Source organism: Cryptosporidium bovis (genome assembly GCF_009768925.1).
Source record: "Cryptosporidium bovis isolate 45015 chromosome Unknown contig_29, whole genome shotgun sequence".
Lineage (NCBI taxonomy): Eukaryota > Apicomplexa > Conoidasida > Eucoccidiorida > Cryptosporidiidae > Cryptosporidium > Cryptosporidium bovis.
Window position 1 is genome coordinate 58,658 of NW_027125051.1, and position 21,868 is coordinate 80,525.

Sequence of the window (21,868 nt, forward strand, 5' to 3'; positions counted from 1 at the left end):
GCTTACAATAGTGTTTTTACAAACAATAGACACAAAAGTATCATGTTCGATGTTTTAATTAGTGTATATATGCATACATATTTATAAGTATATTGTTTGTAAAAAGTAGATATATTTATTTCTCGCTTTAATATATTTTTTTCAAGTTTTCTTGCCAGATCGTTACCTTTGTGTTCGTTCTCGTCATACAAAAGAAAATGACTGAAATTTTCAGCAGAGGAACAGTCATAACAGATCATGTTCTTAATTCAATAAGTCTGCTCCGTAGTTATATTTCTAATTATAACAAAGACACTATTCATGCCAATAGCATTTCTCAAGAGTTAATGTCATTACGAAGGAGTTGGCGTGAATTGATAACGTATTTAGATGAATTAGATAATAACGTAAATAAGGACCTAACAGTACAAATTAAAGATCTGGAGCTATCAATTAATGAATGTTGGGAAAAAATAATCACTATTTTAAACATGTCAAGTTTATCGAAAACTGACACCAAACCTGCTTTCGAATTATTCCTTCGCTATAGAAAAGAGGACATAAGTACAAATGTATCCAACGAATTGACTAATTTATCAGATGAACTTTTAAAAAATATGGAAATTGACCTTGCTGAGAAAGTTGAATTAGAGGCAAAACTTCATGACTACATAAGAGAGTACACAAAAATGTTTTATGAGTTGGAGATGTTGAAAAGAAGAACTGAGGATTTAATTCAAAAAGTGGAACCATTGTGTGACATAATGGCAAATATTAAAAATTCTATAACCGAAAATCAAAATGATACGGATAATTTAAAATCTTATGACATATTGATAAAAATACCAAATAGTTTAAAACCGATTTACATATTCTTTTACCCTATTATTATTAGAAACAAAAGAATAGAAAATGATGAGAATGTAATGGATATAGGTGTTAATGAATATGGTCAAATAAGTGTTTTATTCAATAAGCCCATGAACAATATTATTAAAGAAAGTAACTCTCAATGTTATTCTGAATTTTTAAGCTTATTCTTCCCAATTAAGTTAGTGTTTTCTAAAGTGAGCCTTGATAAATCGACAGACTTAGCGGTGGTTTCAGCTTTTATACATGGTGACAAACTTGTTAAATTCCATATTTTTTCAGATCTTCTATTTGAAGGTGATATTGGAGATTACATTTGTTCAATTGACAATCACTTCACTGAAGAAGAACTCACTGATTTTAATTGCGGAATACCTTATTATTGGATACAATTTATTATTAACAACAGAAAAGTTATACCAATAAATACAAACGATATTAATATCAAAACCAGTGATATATACAAAATTATTGACTTAAGAATACAGAATTTTGTGTTTTTCAATTTTATTATTTATTTGATTTCAAAAAGCCCCAATAATTTTATCAACTTCATCTCTGAATTTCTGGGAAATGGGAAATTGGGTAAGAAATCTACCTGTAATTTACAGGAATACGATATTACCAAAACACACTTAATGAGTGAGTTCTCGTTTGCATTTACCCTTGAAAACAGGAAGTATGAAGTATCAATCAATTTCAGTGGGAATATCTCGTACAAAATCAGAAAGGATAGGACAAATGCTCAAGGGAGTTTTGTTAATAATGGAGGTAATTTTACTGACATTCTAAAGTATAATCAAGACCTCTCGCTCAATTTTTGTAGAGACTTGATTAGATTGTTATAACATATAAACTCTGAAATCATACTACTATCAGTACTTTTTTTAGTTAAATTTGGGAGCTTACACTTAGATTTCAGTTGAATATTTACATTAAATATTACTTTACCAGCGGGTTTTGTTAATTAACAGATTTACTGCAATATTTTCGTTTTGCACACTTAAAGTTATTAATGTGGGAATGAAATTTTTATATGTACAAAAAAATGTATTAATTTGAAGCTTTTTTTCTTCTTTAATATGTAGTTTGTGGAGCTGTTTCACTAGTTATTTATATTTGTAACAAATTTGCAGATCCAAGCTACCTTCCACTTTTTTTTTTTTTTTTGTAAAATTGCGACACAAGGCAACAGTCTAAACCTAGTTAAACACAAACGTATGTTAGTTCTACATAAATAGACTAATTTTTGACTTAAGCAATCAAATAGCTAATACATACTCGAAATTGAATATAAATATCATCATTTTTCAAAAAATGGTTTGTAAATCAAAGGTTCCATCAAATTCATCAAAGTGTGTAAAGGCAGTAAAAACTGTCAAGAGTAAAATTACAAAAAAGTCACCGGCAAAGAATCCCTCAAAAAGCTGTAATAATAAGTCTAAAGTAGTTGGTTCAGGTATGAAGAAGGTAATTAAAAAAGAAATAACTAAGAATACCAAGAGTGAACAGACTAAAAAAACCAGATTGTGCAAAGCAAGTACCTCTGGTAAAATGGAGGTAAAAAAATTAAGTAACACAAACAAGGGCGTAACCAAGACCAAGGTTGAAAAACCAAGAGTTGTGAAAGCAAAGTCCAATTTGGGAAAAAAGGTAATTAAAGTCGCAAAGGTGAAGCAAAACAAATCCGAAACAAAAACAGCGAAAACGTTGAAGACTGTGAACAAAAAGATCATCAAAAAAACGGCTACGAAGAGTCACGTTAAAAAGGAACAAAAAACGAAGGTTCCTTCAAAACTGACCAAGAAGCAAACAGCGAATACAAAATCACGTAAACCAATGTCAATATTAGTCAAAACTTCAAAGGGAACTGCCTCGAAGTCTTCCAGGTAAAGTGAAGTGGTTGATAGAACGATATGACAGTTTGTCATATTATTCGGACTTTTTTTAAATGGAAATCAGATAACAAATTTTGGAATAAGGAATAACGATAGATGTTATAGATATCATCTAAAATATCATTTCTTACTTCTCTTGCCTCTTTCAATAAAAATTATCAATACCTATCTAAAGTCCTTTGAAGGATAAGCTTTCAGTAGACATTTTCTGTGTTTATAGGTGCCAGAAAAATAGATATTTGCGATTTGATGTTCGGGAAAAAAACCAATAGGGATAGATATTTGTGTTGAGTTATAGTGACGACGCTATATGAATCGGGAATAGATGTGACCAACTGGAGAATAGAAATAAAGTGGTTTATATCATAGATCGCTGATAAATTAATTGACTTTAAGTCATTTTCATTCAATTCACTGGCAGCAATATTAGAGTTTGTTTTACTACCATTTTCTGTTTTGAAAACAATGCAATTATTAAAAAATGCCTTTATTGAGACAGTAGAATCAAGTGAATTATCAGATGTGCAAATAAAACTGCAAGTTGGGGAACTAGTTCTTCCACTAACATCGGACAAAGCTTCCCCCTGTTCATTCTGTAATATTTCAACCTTTATAGACTTGGAGTCTACTAACTTCATCTTCTCTAGAAGTCTTAGAAATGACCTTGGAGATGGCGTTGAAAAGTAGATATTTGGCATCTCGTCATCAAACCTTGATTTATCATCTCCAATTGGGATTAACCCATTTGCTATTTTGGATTTAAGAACTTCAATTTTGCAATCATGAATCAGTTGAAAAGTACTTAATTTCTTAGTTTCTATTGCCATAGAAAATGAAAGTACATTATGTGACTCCCTTTTACTTAGACGCATTGTAGTTTCTTTCGCCAATATCGATGACTTTAGTGGAAGAATTAATGATTCTGGATTCAAGGAAATTCCGATAATATCATTGTTTTTACTTTCTATTATTGGATCTCCAATAAATATATCTTCGTATTTGATCCTGCAAGAGACGTCCAGTATTTGTTCTTCGAAGTTGAGATGGCTAATTAAGAGAAATAACAGCGAATCCTTCTCAAATTTTATGTAAAACCTGTTAGTCTGTTTACTTGACAGTCCCTTTAGCATTTTCACGAATCCCTGTACACATTCCAATAACAAAACAGACTTTTTCCGGGATATTGTTGCCTTAAACTTCATGTTATTACACTTGAGTTCGCATATCTAAATTATAAACAGGAGGAATAGTATATAGTTAATTAGGGAAAGAAAATATACAATACAAAAGGAGTTTACCGTTGAATCAGAAACTATTTTGTGGGTATTGAGGGGAAATTCACTCGTTTATAATATCTATTGAGGGGAGTATTGCAACAAAAAAAATGCTATAGGAATTAAGTTCTTTGTTTGACAATTATAGTACTAATATCACACTAATTTGTTCTACTTCATTATTATAAATGAAATGCCTCAATACTTTGTACTCTTAAATTGTCTGCTTTTACCTAGATGAACCACATCTAAATGTAACATTCAGGCGGGTGAATCACTAAATATTCTTTACTATAGTGAATTAAGTAGATATTATTCTTCGTTAACTCAAAAAGGTACATTTTTTAATTAATAGGTGAAGTTGTAAATTTTCATCTCCAAGGTTTCATTAACTGATATTAACTAAGAAAGGATATATTGTTAAATACGAGAATATTAAAAGTGTGTGGATCATTGTTAATTATTGATTTACCGTCCAACTATACCCTTTATTACATGAAAATAACTAATTTTCCTAAAAAAACCATCCCCTTTGAATGTAATTGAAGTTTAGTCATTAAATATGGGGCGTAAAGAGAGGATTGCTTATTTCTATGACAATGAAGTAGGAAATTTTCATTATGGGTTGGGACATCCCATGAAGCCGCATCGTGTTAGAATGACGCACGATTTAATTGGAAATTATGGGCTGCTAGATAGATTAGATGTTATGGTTCCTACTCCTGGAACTATAGATTCGATTACAAGGTTTCACTCAAATGATTATGTAGATTTTTTGCGTCGTGTGAATACGGATAATATGCACGACTACTCCGACCACCTAGCAAGGTTTAATGTTGGTGAAGACTGTCCTGTATTCGACGGTTTATGGGAATTTTGCCAATTATCTGCAGGCGGATCCCTAGGTGGTGCCCAGTCTGTGAATGAAATGGGATACCAATATGCAATAAATTGGGCAGGTGGTTTACACCATGGAAAGAAACACGAAGCAAGTGGATTTTGTTATATAAACGATTGTGTATTAGGTGCACTGGAACTATTGAAATATAACCACAGAGTCTGCTATGTAGACATTGATATACATCATGGAGATGGTGTTGAAGAGGCATTCTACACTACACCAAGGTGTATGTGTGTCTCATTCCATAAATATGGCGACTACTTTCCTGGTACTGGTGCTATAAATGATGTAGGTGTAGAAGAAGGTTTGGGATATTCTGTAAATGTTCCATTGAAAGATGGTGTTAATGATGCAACGTTCATGGACATCTTCGAAAGAGTTATGAATCTAGTGATGGAACAATATAGACCTGGATCAATTGTACTTCAGTGTGGAGCAGATTCACTGTCGGGTGACAGATTAGGATGCTTTAATTTGTCCCTTAAAGGACACGGACACGCTGTCACCTTCCTAAAAAAGTTTAATATACCTATGCTCATTTTAGGTGGTGGAGGGTACACATTGAGGAATGTTCCAAAGTGTTGGACCTATGAAACTAGTCTAATTCTTGATACACATATTGACGAACAGCTTCCAAATGGATCTAACTTTTATGGGTATTACGGACCAGATTTTTCCTTGGCAGTGAGAACCTCAAATATGGAAAACCTAAATTCGAGGAAGGATTGCCAGGAAATTTACAAGTTCATCAGTGATAACTTCAGAGACCACGTATTTCCCGTGGGTTGTCAAATATCCGCATACGATGCTCCGGAAAAACTCCCTCAAATGTACACTAGTAACAAGATTCCCGATGACCTCAACGACGGGAACAATCCAAAACATGACAGGCACCAAGATACCGAAGACAAGGATTGGCCCAACACAGACTATAACAATAGATCGATTGGATAGTTCAAGGAATAAAATCGCACTATGTGGCCACCTTGGAATAAGTCACAACAAAGCTCGCTATTTTGACATAATAAGGGGGTAGAACAAATCAGTTAAATAACCTAGAAACTTTTAAAAGTTGTTTTTTACCATATAATAGGAATGTCTATGTAAGCTTATGACCTCGGTTTTTCCTTCTTTTCTTTGAACAGTGCAAGTAGTGAGACACCCGATACCTTAACTGCCTTGAAACGAACTCCTGGAATATCACCGACGGAGTGGCCTTTACGACCAAATCCAGCCACAAGAACTTCGTCATTCTCGTCAATGTAGTTTAGACAACCGTCTCTTGGAACGAAAGCGGTGATCTTCTTACCATTCTTGATAAGTTGAACACGGACGCATTTACGAACGGCAGAGTTTGGTTGTTTTGCCTCAATACCGAAGCGCTCGACAACGATTCCCTTAGCGTGGGAAGCACCTCCAAATGGATTAGACTTATATCTTGTACCCAGGTTAGCCCTCTTGTATTGCTTGTCTGCCCATTTTTGGGTTCTGCGACGTGTGCGAAGTTCGCGTGCCGAATTTATACCTCTTGGTTTACCTAAAGGAAGATAGTGTGCTTGGAACGAAACAGAGGTGTAACTCACTTACCTGAACCCATATTCCAGTTAAAAGCAAAGTAAATTAAATCGCAAAGTTAATGCTTAATTCTTTAAAGGTGAATAAATGTATTGTGGTATATTTTCCAATAGTAACTACCGCGAACTTGGTAGTCATTCATTTAAGGTCTTATTTGTCTCTCCCCAGAGACGAAAATAATTGAGCGGTAAAAAGGCGGCAAAGATTCAAAGTTTATCCGTTAAGATTCATGAGTACTAACCCAGAAAATTCAATAAGAACTTCTGACTGTTTCAAAGCAAATACTCAGAGTAATCATTCTAATAATGAATGACCCTAAAAGATCTCCGATTCCCTCTCCAAATTCAAATGATCCGATTACAAAACTGCAAATATCGCTTAATAATGTGTTGCAATGTATTGCTGTGAGTTACAAACTTCAAAGTTGTTTTTTTACTATTGATGACTTTTACTTATATTTCAGGACACACTGAATTTAGTTCCGGAGAATGCACCCGCGATCACTCAAGATCAAAAAGTAGACAACAAAGAGGCATTTTCTACAGTTAAAGAAGATATCGTCAGATGTGCAAACGATATATCATGTTGGTTTGAATCTGCGAATAATTCTATCTCTGAATTAGGTCATCTTAATTCACTAAAAGGCACAAATGGCGAGAAATTCTTGCAAAAAATCAGGAGACTAAAGGAAAGAAATATTGAATGTAATATACATCTGAAAGAAACATTTTATGAATTCAAAAGAATATACAGTTGCTTTGATAATGAGATTAATAACTATATTGATAGTTCAATAAAAGAAAAAAAGAAACTTGACAACAAGTTGAACAAAATGGAACTAATCTTTGGTGAAATGTACGGGTCACATGATTCTTAGCGCCGTTTTACACCATAAGAACTTTGTAATGTAATTTTTATATATGGAGGAACTGGAAAAATTAAGAGTAATAAAAAAAATCCAATCAAGAATATATGAAGAGTGGAAAAACGATGATAGAGATCTCGCTGAATTTTTATGCCATCTAGGCAAAGAAAGCAAATCATTCGAAAACTTCTGTGATAAAATAAAAGAATTTGATGGGGGCGATCTAACAGAAACTTTACTAAGTGACATTTATGAAATTGTTAAAGGTAAATTCAGTCTAAAAGAAGCATGCAAATATGGTGAATCCATTACTTCTTCAGTTAACAGCAAACGTGCTGAACTACAATTTGCAATGCCAAATGAAAAGGCACCATTAAGTAAAAGGGCACTCGAATTGCTGAGAAAGGAAAATCCTAATTATATTGATATTAATCGGAAAAACAAGGTGTTTAATAGAACAATTTCCGATGGATTTGGAATGAAAGATAATATCACTAAGGAGGGGTATGGTGCAATTACGGGAATTAAACTAACCGATAGAAAAACAAAAAATAGAGATGAATCAAAAAACAAGATAACAAATGACTACGAAAAGTGGGAAATAACACAGCTGGTTAATTCAGGTGCATTATCAATTGATGAGGTAAATTCTTTTGGTTTAAGAGACAACGAAGATTTCAACTCCTGTAATATTGAGCTCTCGACAGAAATAGAGTTAAGGAATTGTGAACCACAGTTCTTAAAAGGTCAATCAACAAAAAAGTTTAATATTGAATCATCGATTCAGATATTTGCAAATCCGGGTGGGAGTTTAAGTAAGGCAGCTGAGATAGCATCAAACATTGCAAAGGAACGTAGAGAAATACGTGAATTTCAAGAGAAATCGCTTTTAGACAGTATACCAAGAGATATGAGCAGACCCTGGGAGGACCCAACTCCTGGTCCTGGGGAAAGAACAGTTGCAAGTGCGTTGCAAGGAATTGGAATGACAACGCAAACGCACCCAGAATGGAAACGGCAATTTTTGGGAAAGAGCTTGGGTTTTGGACAGAAAAATAATACATTAAAGTCTATTTCTGAACAAAGAAAAAACTTACCAATTTTCCCTTTAAGAGATCCATTAGTTGAAGCAATAAGAAAGAATCAAATAATTGTTGTTATTGGCGAAACAGGAAGTGGTAAAACTACACAAATTACACAATATTTATTTGAAGAAGGATTTTGTGACAAAGGTGGAATAATAGGGTGTACTCAACCAAGGAGAGTTGCTGCGACCTCTATTGCCAGACGTGTCGCACAGGAGGTTGGTTGTACTTTGGGTTCTACAGTAGGATTTGCCATTCGTTTTGAGGATATAACTTCACCCGAAACTAAAATTAAATATATGACTGACGGTATGCTCTTAAGAGAGGCTCTCTCAGATTGTAGCCTATCTCAATATAGTGTTATTATGTTAGATGAGGCACATGAAAGAACTATAACTACAGACGTCCTTTTTGGATTACTTAAGGTATGTTTATATCAATTTTTGGAGTATGTAAATTGAATTTTACCAAAATATTTGCCTTATTCCTAATTTAATTTATAGTTAAAATATTATTAGTTTAACTTATTTAAATTAGGGCATACAAAAGCGTGTATGTTCATTGACTGATGACTAATATTATTAGATATCTACTATTAGACAGATACCAATGAAACAATTAAAATCATTCAATGACCAATACTCCATTCTTTTCAAATAATTATTTATTTTTTTAGGAAACTTGTAAAAGACGCCCGTCATTCAGGTTAATTGTAACTTCTGCAACTTTAGAGGCGGATAAATTTTCTTCGTACTTTATGAATTGCAATATTTTCAGGATTCCTGGAAGAACATTTCCAGTAGAAATAATGTATTCGAAAGAGCCTATTGATGATTATGTTGAAGCGGCACTAGTTACAGTCTTACAGATTCATTTACGTGAACCACCTGGTGATATATTGGTTTTCTTGACTGGCCAAGAAGAAATCGATAATGCATGTCAAACACTTCACGAGAGAATGAAAAAACTGGAGAATTTAAAGCCACCTCCGCTGATCATTCTCCCTGTGTATTCTTCTCAACCAAGCGAAATACAGTCGTTAATATTTGAAGAAGCTCCAAAAGGATGTAGAAAATGTGTAATAGCAACAAATATTGCGGAGGCATCGCTTACTATTGATGGCATTTATTTTGTTGTAGATCCGGGATTTTGCAAAATTATGGTCTTTAATTCAAAAACGGGGATGGACAATTTAATGGTGGTCCCAATATCTCAAGCTAGTGCAAATCAGAGGTCTGGTAGAGCAGGGAGAACTGGGCCCGGGAAATGTTATCGCCTGTACACAGAGGTTTCTTTTAGTACTGAGATGCTACCTACTACAATTCCTGAAATACAACGCACAAATCTTTCTAATACAGTATTGCTTCTGAAAGCTCTAGGTGTTAATGACTTATTAAACTTTGATTTTATGGACCCTCCCCCAACAACAACATTATTAATAGCACTAGAAACCTTATTTGAATTAGGTGCCCTTGATGAAGAAGGATTTCTGACTAAACTTGGTAGAAAAATGGCCGAATTACCTATGGAACCAAAACTTAGTAAGATGGTTCTTTCTTCAGTTGACCTTGGATGTTCAGATGAGATTATTACAATAACTTCAATGCTGTCTGTACAAAATGTTTTCTATCGTCCTAAGGATAAACAAGCAGAAGCAGACAGAAAAAAGTCGAAGTTTTATCACTATCAGGGTGACCATCTAACATATTTAAATGTTTATAACTCGTGGAAAAAACAGAGGTATTCCGTTCCATGGTGTTTCGAAAACTTTTTACAATCAAGAGCATTAAAAGGTGCTCAGGACGTTCGGATGCAACTAATTAATATTTTTGATAAATATAAACTAGAAATAATTTCAGCAGGGAACGATTATGATAGAATCAGGAAAGCTATATGTGCAGGATTTTTTAGTAATGCATGTAAGAGAGATCCACAAGAAGGATACAGAAACATTGTAGATAATCAACAGGTTTATTTACACCCTTCAAGTACGTTGTTCAACAAGTCACCTGAGTGGATACTTTATCACGAATTAGTATTCACAACTAAGGAGTATATAAGAGATTGTTGCACTATAAATCCGGACTGGCTTGTTGATTTTGCTCCAAACTTATTTCAATTTGCTGACCAAAACCAACTTTCAAAGAGGAAGGTTAGGGAGAAGATCCAACCATTGCACAATAAATACGAGGATCCTAACTCTTGGAGGTTGTCAAAGAGAAGAAAGTAACGCTTTTTTTGTGTTTATTTATATCGTTTGATTAATATCTTTCTATAGTTCCTTTGAACACTAAAAGTTAGCTCACTAGACTTACCGCCAACATTTTTCATTTCGCCTGAAAAAAATAGTATATTAATGTAATTAGTACTCTGATGTAAATGAGAGAGTTGACAGGTTCTATTGGGTTTTTTGCTTAGATAGATTCACCGCTATTATGTAGTTTGTCCTTTTATAGAATGATGAAGACTGTTAATAGTAGGAGTTTAGGTTCATTTGTGAAGGTTATGAGAATTGGCCATGGTGCATTTGGAGATGTATGGCTTGCGGAAGACATAATCGGGAATCGCCGTGTTGCTTTGAAAAAGTTGATTTCTAAAGAAACCAGAGAAGGTTTTTCAAAGTCAGCAATAAGAGAAATTATCCTGTTGAGAAAGTTGAATCATAGGAATATTGTAAAGTTATATGGAGTTGTTTTTTCAAAACCTCGGGAATCTAGTAACGAGAACCCAACCCGAGACAGTAACAATAATAAGGCTCCAAACCCTAATAATAAGTCTACAGATAAAGGATCGATTTGGATGGTATTTGAATACCTTCCTTTTGACCTAACTGGATATATGGAGAGTCTTAGACTTGAAAACAAAACTATTAGAGTTATTGATATAAAGGTTATAATACGTCAACTTTTATTAAGTTTGGAATATTGTCATTCAAATAATATAATACATAGAGATATTAAATGTGCAAATTTACTAATTTCTGCAGATGGTGTCTTAAAACTCGCTGATTTCGGGTTAGGGAGAATATATAACAGTATCAATAAAGTATATACAAACAGAGTTATAACCTTGTGGTATCGCCCACCTGAACTTTTATTAGGTGCCCAAGTATACGATACAGCTGTTGATATGTGGTCAGTTGGGTGTATCTTAGGTGAACTAATTCTTCAGCAACCTTTGTTTTGCAGCGAGACTGAAAGAGGTATACTGAAGTCTATCGGTGATTTATTTGGTCCCCCCCCATCTGATATCTTATCTGAATACATGAAATTGCCTCTCTGGGAAGACTCAGACTTCAATCCACTATTAAAGAAATTGGGTTCAGGTAAAGGGTCTAAATATGAACAATTTGTTTTCCGTGTTAAAAGTAAGGTTGGGCCTCAAGGATTAGATTTACTACTTACTTTACTACAGTATTCTCCTACGGAACGTCTTACTGCGTCCGAAGCCTTAAGGCATCCATGGTTGAGTAGTATTAGTTCACATGAAAAAATCCCCGAAAGGTTGGACATGTCAATTTTGGCTAGAAGGAAACAATTTCACTCCTTAACTGCAAGGAAATTACGCGAAAAGCTTCAAGGAAGGTTCAAACAGCCATCATTTGAAACAGGTGGTGCACCTAATGCAAAAGTTGGGAAAGCATACTTTGTTGAGCGTATTAAAAGAAAATTAAATCTCGGTACTAAGGAAATTTCAGACCTTGTTAATGTTAATATTGAAAATAGAAAAGCAAATATACCTGTTACTGCTAGCCCGAACATAGGGCATGAGTTAATGAGACCAAGAAGATCAAGAAGTAGGGAACGCCTAGAAAGTCCAAGAGGATACAAAGAAAGACACAGAGGGAGAGACCCCAGCGAACACAGATATAATGGTGACTATGACATGAAAAGATATCACTCGACATATGAAGACGAAAGGCGCCGTGAAAGGGAAAGGTTTGAATATGACAGGAGGAAGCGAGACCACCTTGAAAGATGTGAATACGACTCCCGAAGTCTAGAGAGAGAGTCAGAGCACGAATACTGGTATTCAAGGTACTCTCGCAGAAGGGACTCGTACGAAGGTAGAGGAGGTAGGTATGGAGAATATCCGAACTCGCCTTCTCCATCACCACCAAACGCCATCTATCACGGGGACGGCAGCCAATGGTGGAGAAGTCCTCTCAGAGGGAATATGGAATACACCAACAGAGTTAGTTCCACAAAAAGCGGAAGGATAGGTCCCTATGACCACAGAGGTCAAGGATATAACTACTACGACTACAGGAGATAACGTTCAAACGAGTAAATTTCGTCCGCTGTAATACATCACAAACTAGAATCACTTAACAATAACGCTTTCTTCGTGAAAACCCACGTATTAACTTTTGTTCTTCCCTGAAAGTTACTCATTTAAGATCTATACCTTGAAAATCCACACTAGGTGCGTTTAGACACGAGATATCAGCGGCAAATATCCGTAGTGTCTCCCCTTTCTCCTTTGGTAAGTAAGATTGGTAGTGCGTATCTTCTATTTATGATAAGATATATTTAATTTAGGATATATTCTAAGAGGGGAATATGCGGTACTTGTAGTGAAAGTCTATATTATTACATAAAGATATAGCAATTGAAATGTATTTCAAAAATTAGCTTGGAAGATAGCAATAGCGCTTTATTTTGCTCCCGCTTCCGCTTCAAAAAATTCGATGGGTAGTTTTCCACGTAATTAAGGTAATTCAAATCCAAGGTAAAGAGTATAACTTATTTGGTTCGTACAACTAAAGAGGTACCCTTCAACTCACAAATGTTAGGATCTTCGTCAACTTCTGCTTCTGGAAATGCTGGAGATGTAGTAACGACCGTTAATTCTGAACTCTTAAATGAGAGTACAAATGCTAACACTCAAAATAATGGTACAGGCGCAAATTCTCAGGATGTTCTTTCATTATTAAGTTATCTTGTTCCAAATTCGGGAAACGACAATACTAACTCCACCGTAAATCCTCCTCCTCAGATAGCGGACCAGGTAACTATAAACGAACTTCTCGGCCTAATAAACGGTTCAGTTACAAGTAATCCAACTGCAATTAAGACCAATGCAACAGGAAATCCGACAGATTCAAACAATAACATGGAACCTATTAACGTTGTTGGTGCTCCTGGTGCAGCAGGCACTGCTGCGAATAACGGAACAATGAGTAGTTCAATCCCTTATATACTTCCCCTCTTGATGGGTTCAGGTTCAACTAATGACCAGAATATAACCTTATTAAATAGTTTGGTATCTTCTTCTGCACCTTCTCCTGGACAGCAAGGCAATATCAACCAATTTGTGTCACAGCTACAAAACCTGATACCTCCTTTAGTACCAAGCCCGGGTGCATCCGGCATGCAAAATGGCCAAAATTTGAGCCACACAACCACTGGAGCCAATCATTCGGCGGAGCATTTGCAGATGATTTACGGTGGTAACGCCAATATTGGCGCTGATAATAAATCAGAATTGCTTGCAGCGGCAGCGGCGTTTGCAGCATCTAATTCCAATCCCATGAACATCTCCGGTGGTCCTATGACTAATTCCAGGGGGAGAGCTAGAAAACGTGCGTCTTCGACTCCTTTGGGTGGTGTTAGAGGGAGGAGAGATTCGACTGACGGTAAGAGAAGAGGTGGAAGCCCGGGTCGCCACAATGCAATGGATACTGCTACTCTTGGACCTTCGGGAACAATCCTTCCACACATTCCCTCTTTAGCTGATGGAATAGAGACAATTGAGCATGGAAGTAGTGTGAATATGATGGGCACTCCTGCAGCTCATCACAATGGATCTCAATTTAATGAATTTAGCACAGAGGATGCAAGGCATTCGGTTAGATTTGAAAATGGTCTTGTATTGATGACGAAGCGCTTTATACAGTATCTATATGAGCAAGGAGAAAGCAGGATTATAGACCTGGCAGCTGCAGAGGCACATATGGATGTACAAAGAAGAAGGCTTTATGATATTACCAATGTTTTAGAGGGAATTGGAATCCTAAAGAAGATGGGCCGTAATGCATTTATGTGCTCTGCATCTGTTCCTGATGTACTTGTTGAACGTGATGCTGTTCTTTCGTCCTTCGGTACAGTAGATATGAGTGTAAAATTGACACAAAATACAGACGATGAAACTCTCAATTCGATACCTTGGTTTAGTAGTTATAATAAATTGCAAGTACTTTCTAATTCAGAGTACGAAGTTATGGAAAAAACATTAATTCAAAGGAAGGACCAATTGCTACAGGCATGCCAACAACTCGGTTTTAATGATATTGTTGAACAATATACGATCGCAAACAATGGACCGAGTTCGCATTCCTCAGGTTCAGTTGGGAACTTCCCACCCAGTCATCAGGGTAGACCCCAAAATAACAATTCATCGAATGTACACAATCCTACAGTTGGGCAACATTCAAATATTACACTGGCTTCGCATGGTAATCACAGTATTAGAGATGAAGGCATTTCCGTACCAAATGCAATTGAGAGACAAGGGGTCGAAGCAAGTGAAAATTCAAGCGGTTCTGGAACTCTATGGGGAAGCATAATTAATAATGCCCCGAGTAGGCCTTCGAATGTTCCTTCTATTCATCACCCTGATGCAAGATGGATGGAGGCTACAGAAACTGGTAACAATGCTTCAAAGCATGGTAATGGTTCAGGTGATGAGCAGGGTTCGAATTCATCGGGAGCTGGCGACCAGAATGAGAATGTTAGTGGTTTTAATGAATAAATGGCACGGTCAAACAATGGAAAAATTGGTGTTCTTTTTTATATAATATTTGCACCTTTTTACTCCTAAGTATATCTAATTAATTAGTTGAAGCAAACATTAGTAATTTTATCTGAAAATTAGTAATCATAATTAATTTTTTTTCTGTAAGGTCCTTTGAAAATACTTGAGAATTGCAAATATGGGAATTAAACAAAAAAAACTTATATATTTCTCGTACTCGTAAGATGAAATAGTGTCTAGTTTCAGTTGTGAGAATTTATTTATTAACCTTTAACTTAAATCCTCGTTCCTATAATACGGGTTAATGTAATTGAATGAGGTAAATTAGCTTAGTTCACCCAATTAAATGTGTACAAGTGATTTGTTCCGTAAACCTGTCATTTTCTGGCTTAATTCATTTTATTCTTTTTTCCCCCTAAAGCCTTTTTGCCTTTTTTCCCTCTTTATCTCTTCCAACTCATTAATAATCTCTTCTATTTCTTCTGCTTCTTCAACTGCCTGATCTATTGTCCCGTTTTCAATGGCATCCTTTATCTCTTCTTCGTCTAAAACCTCCAATGAAGGGTTTAACGTCAATTCATATTCGTATTGGAGTTGCAACTCCTGTTCGCTCATTTTCCTTCTCAGATTTGATTTTTTTTTCAAATCTTTTACTTTGATGTTTTTATTGTATTTTTGGTCAAAATTGGGTTTTTCTTCGTAATTTTTTTCACTGCTTTCACTTTTTCCCGAGTTTACTAACATATCTGCATAAGGATCATTCGAGCTTCGAAAGGAGTCACCTGCTTTTTAATAAGAAAAATATTTAATATAATGATTACTGTAAAAAAAATATTTACAAAGATTACTCACCTGTATTGCGTTTTAAATTCTGAATTTTTTCTCTTCTTGTAAATTTAAGGGTGTATGTAAGGAAGATTCTATATAGTATAAATCCTGAAAATAAAAAAGTTATTGAAAATTGTAAAAAGTATTTGTATTTTTGGCGACAAACAATTATCGGCATTTATATTGGACTTTTTCATAGAATGTTTGTCTGAATATACAAGATTATTAACATACCAAACATAAAAAGTGTAAATATAATGAAAACAATAAACCATCTCCTTGATTGTCGTGTCGGTATTTTATTACTGCTACCTATTTTAGATGGCTTTTTTTCGATATTTGGAATAACAATAGGCAAATCGTCGGTTTTTTTGTGATCAGTTATATTTTTATTGAATGAATTTGACCTTAAAGGTCTAATTATTGATGAAGATCTCTTCATTTTCTGATTATTCTGCTTTAATTATCGACACGTTTCTTAAGTTGCATTACTTTTCGAATATTTTGGTCCGTGCATGCAAGTGTCTTTTTATAGCGCCCAATTTACTGTCTTTTGAAGCTTGCTCAATTTTATTTTACAAACAATGATTATATGACTCACACAAATGTATATGGTCAAATAAGTGTTTTGATGTAATTTTTTGGTAATTTTGATTGTATATGTTATATATTATTTTAACTTAACTGTTAGTCCTAGTTGTTTAATAATGATTTAGAGTATTTCGTTATGCTATACTTTTACTAAAAAATATATATATACCAAACAATCTTCAAACTTATTGCCAACACCCCTTTATTTGACAATCAAAGTTTGATTATTCCTCTATCCAGGAATTTTTTCATAGATGTAATGAATTGTTCTGGTTATTTATGGCGGCTATTTTTTCGATACATCGAAAAATTGAGATTTTATTTTCGTGATTTTTCTTAAATAATGTATTGGTACATATGCAATCTATTTTTAAGAATGCGTTCGATAAAGTTTCTGTAATTAAGGATGCCGTTGGGCATTCGATTGAGGAGGCAGTTAAAAATAACCCAAGGGACTCAACTTATGTACTTAACACTGGGACATCAATAACGTCGAGCATTGCAAATTGGGCAGAAAAGAATCATGTTTCTGAAAAAGCCAACATCATTAAGAATAGTGCCAGTGTATTAGTTGGGGACCTTGCATCCGGCCTAAAAGGTGTGACAAATAACATTTCTTTACAAAATAATTTTGGTGAAAAGTTTATAAACAATCAAGATAAAAAAAAGCAGATGACAGACGAGTGCAACTATTTCCAAGATGACTTTTCTTCTTTCAACAATAGTATTTCTCTTGAATCTGATTACAATAATTTGTTTGGTTCAAACACCAAAAAGAATCTACGTGATATTCATGAAGATCAGTTCAAACAAACAGGTTGTACAAATGATTATTCTCCAACCACCAATAGTAAGGGTACTGATAACTCGTTAATTGATGATTCAAAATCCATAAACAATACAGCCTATCAAACATTTGATGGAGGAGAGGCCGAGAATGAGTTAAAACTTCATTATATGAAACAAAAACCTACCACAAAAGTTTCGAATAAGAAAGAGATTAGAAATGATTGTACCGAAAAATTAGACTTTTCGAATAAAGATGTGGGAAACAAGAATATATATACCGAGACATTAAATTCATCTTTCATTAAAAAAGTACATGTTAACAACACCTTGAATAACCAATCAAATATAATTGATAATATTTCAAGTAATCACGTTGACTATGAAGATTTAATGGATTTAAACTCAAGTCAAGACACTGATTCAACTCTTAAAAATGAAGCAGGTGAAAACTGTCGAAAATTTGAAGCCACTTCAGGGGATAATATAGTGAACAATCCCTTATCTGTTTTCCAACAAATCGGAAACCTTGAAAAAGAAAATTTATTGCTAAAGGAAGAAGTATTGTCAATGAAAGCAGAAATACTTGAATTAAATGAAAAATTGGCTAGTAACGAAAAAACAATTGATAAATTGAGTCACAAAAATATTGAATTAACTAATGAAAATAAATCATTAATTAGCAATATTGAAGAGATTAATAACGAAATGAAAAGAGAAAAAACATGTTTTGATGATTTAGAAAATATGACTAAAAAGGCCACGAAATTTGAGAAACTCAGTGAAGAACAGAAAAATACAATTCAAATACTTGAATACAAAATCACTAAACTTGAAAATACAATAGATATGGGTGAAGCGGAAAAAATAGAGTCCACAATAAATTTTCAAAGAGAAATAATGGAACTCCGTCAACAATTATTGCACACAAGTGAAAATGAGAACAAAATATCGTTACCTTATTTGAACAGAATACGCACTTTAGAAGATCAACTAAATGAAACTAGAATTATTCATTCAAAGGAAATACAACGGTTTGAAGTAATCATTGGAAACTTAAGAAACCAGAATGTTTCAGAAAGAAACGATTACGAGAAATTAGAAAAATTATTAAATGAAGAAAGGTCACAATTTGACTCAAATATAAAAAAGTTGGAATTTCAAATTAAACACTATAAGGATACCATAAGAAGTCTAGAGAAAAAGAATGCGGAAAACGATTCGAAATATCTTGAAATTATTCCAAATAAGGTGGTAAATTTAGGAATATGCCCAAAAGTAATTGACATAGGTATTAGTGGTGACTCCACACGTAATATGCTATTTTTCAAAGAAAAAAGTTCTGAGGTAGAAAAGTCAATTGATTGCAATAATCCTTTGTCATCAAGAGTTAACAGGAGGAGTATTCTATCCTATAATCCATTACAGGAAGAACTCAGACAAATGATTACTGACAAACAACTTTTAGAAGAAGATTACATTCGAATCTGCGATGAAAAAAAACACGCAGAAGATATGTTGTCTGAGGAAAAACAACGCAATAAACTACTCAAGCAGCAATTAGATAATATGCTTAAATTAGCAAATGACCTTACAGACAAACTAGACAATACTAATGAAGTAGTCAAGCTCCAAAAAAAAGAATTACAGCAAGCCCATTTGCGTTTAAAATAACCATATTTATTGACAATCTCAAATTAATTTTTTATCATCGGTAATATTTCGTTTATTTAGGTTTTTTCTCTTTTATTTCAAATTTCCACATTATTCATTTATGCATGCAGTATGTACCACATAAAATAATTACGTGCAATTTTTTTCGCATTATGAATTTTGAGCTTTCCTTATCCTTTTTTTTCATAAATGAGTATTAGTTTTACTCTAAATAATGAAAAAAGCAAACTATAGTTTGGTTTTACTTTCTCTTTTGAGTGGGTGTTCATTGGTGTATTTCATTAACTCGAGATACGGTTATTCCGCAAATCAAAATGGGACTAGACAATTAACAAAAGGAGGAATTTTTCAAATTTTTGGGGAAGAAAATGTTGAAAAAGGCGTGGTAAACGAAATTAGTTATGTTAATCAAAAAGATACGTGGAATGAATACGAAAACAAATTATCAATATGTGATATTGGTTTTGCAATATTGTCTGCACCTAAATACTTTGACACTAGAGTAAAGGATCTTGAAAACAGTTGGCTAAAACATCTTTGCAGAGTAAATAAATCAGGAAACACGGAACATCTAAGTAATTATGTTTTAATATCATCAAAAAACTATCCCAGTATCCCAACAATGATACCAAACTGCGATGAAAACTATCTTAATTTATGTTGTAAAACATTGGCATCCTTTGAATGGATGCTAAATAATTGGCCCGAAAAAAAATGGTACATGAAATTGGATGATGATACATTTATAATATTATCGAATTTGCTTGAAGAATTAAGTTCCATTAATCACAATGACTACTATTTAGTTGGTGGACAGATATACTTAACTCTGGAAGATTCTTCTGTCAAACCATTAAGTAGTAGGTCGAACACTTTGAATTGGAAGGATCATGGAGAAGTCATCAAAGGAATCAGAGGAGGTGCCGGGTATTTAATGAGCAAGCCATTGGTCAATTTATTTGTTAAGAATGGCAAGAGGTACTTAGATATCTGTAACGATGGTGGTTCAAGGTTCAAAACATTTGAAGATGCATCTCTTTCATTATTAGTTACTGAACTTGTTGGTCAAAAATCAATATTACAAATTCCTGGATTCCATTTCCATAACCCCTTTGTTTCTTATCGTAGTGAATACAGAAATAGGGGATTCAAACCTATTACTTTTCATTTGATGCATGACACCAGTATGATGGGATTTCTAGATTATCTACTTAATGGTGAAATCCGCCCTTCAACATACTCCTGTAATCATTTATCAACTAATTTCTGTGTTTCTAAGTTTGATCTTACTATTTCGTCAAAATTTTGGGAACCTGTTTTTTTTGGTCCCCTAAATTCAAATGATTCTTCTATACTTGGAAGAAATGCAATATTGAGAAATGCAACTATTATCAGAAGTGGAAATAGTAAATTTGACAGTTCGTTCTATTTCAACCTACAAAACTCCATTGAGGAGAAAGAAGACCAAGTAGATTACTTTCTCAATGAACAAGTTAGTTATATACCCAGACATAAAAACACACTTGAGATGTCATATCCGAGTTATAAATATAAAAATACAAAAACTCCAATTTTAGACATTATTAACATCAATAAACAAGCAGAAGAATTAAAAGATGGAAAAATAATTCGGTCAATTCAAATGGAAAATAATTCACCAGATAAGGATCATCCCTGTCACGATATGATCATAAGTTATTCAAATAAGTTAAAAGATTACTACTCGAAGATATTGTTTGGAACTAGAGAAGTGCTATTTGTTGGCTTTCCAGATCACCCAAATAGGGGTGATTCTGCGATTTTTACAGGTGCATTAATATTACTTGAGACATTGGGTATAAAGATAATTAAAGCAATTCATCTATTAGACGACTACAATAACGGAGAAATATTAAATTTATTCACTGTTCCTTTCGAACAAAGAGCAATTCTATTTCACGGGGGTGGAAATTTTGGAGATTTATATATACATCACCATCAACTAAGGTATAAAATATTGGATGACTTTGGTGAGTACAAGGTAGTAATGTTTCCACAAACAGTTTTCTTTAAGGATCAAAACAAAAAATTGGTTACAAAGGAGAATTTTTTGAAGCACAAAGGGGAATTATTTCTTGCTGCAAGAGACGCTCCTTCATTAGAGATTTTAAAGGAGATGTTCAACGATGTCAGCAACAATATAGAGGTAAAATTATTACCAGATTTAGCATTTATAATAGGTGATCAAAGGAAGAGAAGAGGAATACCTTCATTGGACATATTAATACATGCAAGAGTAGATAATGAAGCTCCAAAAATAAACTTCAATGGGGTCATGGTAAAAATGAGCAAAATAGCTATCGATGATATAAAAAAGTTGTTAAAAAATAGTTATTCTAATAATTTAAACAAAAATAAATCAAGAAATCAAGAAATTGTAACGAGGAACATGTGGATTGACTACCTCACCATTATTATCGATGATTGGCTGGATAGTGATGCGAATTACAATGATATGTCAGGAGTCAATTTTATCGAGAAGTCTATTTCAAGGACAATCGATGGAATGGCATTCCTATCAAGGGCAAATATTGTGATTACTAACAGATTACACGGCCATATTCTACTCACCTTATTGGGAATAAAGCATGTAGTAGTGGCAGATTCATTCGGGAAGATGAAACATTTTAGAGATACTTGGACTTCAGGCTGTTCATTGTCGGCTTGGCACGAGAATTTTTCAGATGCAATAATTAGAGCTTCGAATGAATTGAGCGGATAAGGTTAGTATTAGTATATAACATTAA

At 34.0% G+C, this 21,868-nt stretch overlaps 12 protein-coding genes across 12 annotated transcripts; 9 read left to right on the forward strand and 3 right to left on the reverse strand.

Annotated features, from left to right (window-relative positions):
- Positions 1-197: 197 nt before the first annotated feature.
- Positions 198-1,697, forward strand: FG379_002022 (uncharacterized protein; the record flags this gene model as incomplete). The annotated part of the gene is made up of 1 exon (XM_067327625.1): positions 198-1,697. One exon carries the CDS (start codon positions 198-200, stop codon positions 1,695-1,697), a length of 1,500 nt encoding a protein of 499 aa, XP_067181749.1.
- Positions 1,698-2,166: 469 nt separating this feature from the next.
- Positions 2,167-2,742, forward strand: FG379_002023 (uncharacterized protein; the record flags this gene model as incomplete). Its single annotated transcript, XM_067327626.1, has 1 exon — positions 2,167-2,742. The coding sequence occupies one exon, from the start codon at positions 2,167-2,169 to the stop codon at positions 2,740-2,742; it is 576 nt and encodes a 191-aa protein (XP_067181750.1).
- Positions 2,743-2,941: 199 nt separating this feature from the next.
- Positions 2,942-3,949, reverse strand: FG379_002024 (Hus1-like mitotic and DNA damage checkpoint; the record flags this gene model as incomplete). The annotated part of the gene is made up of 1 exon (XM_067327627.1): positions 2,942-3,949. The coding sequence occupies one exon, from the start codon at positions 3,947-3,949 to the stop codon at positions 2,942-2,944; it is 1,008 nt and encodes a 335-aa protein (XP_067181751.1).
- A 634-nt stretch (positions 3,950-4,583) lies between these two features.
- Positions 4,584-5,876, forward strand: FG379_002025 (histone deacetylase; the record flags this gene model as incomplete). Its single annotated transcript, XM_067327628.1, has 1 exon — positions 4,584-5,876. One exon carries the CDS (start codon positions 4,584-4,586, stop codon positions 5,874-5,876), a length of 1,293 nt encoding a protein of 430 aa, XP_067181752.1.
- Positions 5,877-6,031: 155 nt separating this feature from the next.
- On the reverse strand, positions 6,032-6,519 carry FG379_002027 (ribosomal S23; the record flags this gene model as incomplete). The annotated part of the gene is made up of 2 exons (XM_067327630.1): positions 6,032-6,459; positions 6,510-6,519. 2 exons carry the CDS (start codon positions 6,517-6,519, stop codon positions 6,032-6,034), a joined length of 438 nt encoding a protein of 145 aa, XP_067181754.1.
- A 283-nt stretch (positions 6,520-6,802) lies between these two features.
- On the forward strand, positions 6,803-7,374 carry FG379_002028 (uncharacterized protein; the record flags this gene model as incomplete). Its single annotated transcript, XM_067327631.1, has 2 exons — positions 6,803-6,901; positions 6,961-7,374. 2 exons carry the CDS (start codon positions 6,803-6,805, stop codon positions 7,372-7,374), a joined length of 513 nt encoding a protein of 170 aa, XP_067181755.1.
- Positions 7,375-7,417: 43 nt separating this feature from the next.
- Positions 7,418-10,677, forward strand: FG379_002029 (pre-mRNA splicing factor ATP-dependent RNA helicase; the record flags this gene model as incomplete). Its single annotated transcript, XM_067327632.1, has 2 exons — positions 7,418-8,872; positions 9,124-10,677. 2 exons carry the CDS (start codon positions 7,418-7,420, stop codon positions 10,675-10,677), a joined length of 3,009 nt encoding a protein of 1,002 aa, XP_067181756.1.
- A 227-nt stretch (positions 10,678-10,904) lies between these two features.
- Positions 10,905-12,722, forward strand: FG379_002030 (cell division control 2; the record flags this gene model as incomplete). The annotated part of the gene is made up of 1 exon (XM_067327633.1): positions 10,905-12,722. The coding sequence occupies one exon, from the start codon at positions 10,905-10,907 to the stop codon at positions 12,720-12,722; it is 1,818 nt and encodes a 605-aa protein (XP_067181757.1).
- Positions 12,723-13,235: 513 nt separating this feature from the next.
- On the forward strand, positions 13,236-15,200 carry FG379_002031 (E2F-related protein; the record flags this gene model as incomplete). Its single annotated transcript, XM_067327634.1, has 1 exon — positions 13,236-15,200. One exon carries the CDS (start codon positions 13,236-13,238, stop codon positions 15,198-15,200), a length of 1,965 nt encoding a protein of 654 aa, XP_067181758.1.
- Positions 15,201-15,602: 402 nt separating this feature from the next.
- FG379_002032 (uncharacterized protein) lies at positions 15,603-16,473 on the reverse strand (the record flags this gene model as incomplete). The annotated part of the gene is made up of 3 exons (XM_067327635.1): positions 15,603-15,985; positions 16,056-16,139; positions 16,266-16,473. 3 exons carry the CDS (start codon positions 16,471-16,473, stop codon positions 15,603-15,605), a joined length of 675 nt encoding a protein of 224 aa, XP_067181759.1.
- Positions 16,474-16,979: 506 nt separating this feature from the next.
- FG379_002033 (interaptin) lies at positions 16,980-19,082 on the forward strand (the record flags this gene model as incomplete). Its single annotated transcript, XM_067327636.1, has 1 exon — positions 16,980-19,082. The coding sequence occupies one exon, from the start codon at positions 16,980-16,982 to the stop codon at positions 19,080-19,082; it is 2,103 nt and encodes a 700-aa protein (XP_067181760.1).
- Positions 19,083-19,296: 214 nt separating this feature from the next.
- FG379_002034 (galactosyltransferase) lies at positions 19,297-21,843 on the forward strand (the record flags this gene model as incomplete). Its single annotated transcript, XM_067327637.1, has 1 exon — positions 19,297-21,843. The coding sequence occupies one exon, from the start codon at positions 19,297-19,299 to the stop codon at positions 21,841-21,843; it is 2,547 nt and encodes an 848-aa protein (XP_067181761.1).
- Between the last annotated feature and the right edge of the window lie 25 nt (positions 21,844-21,868).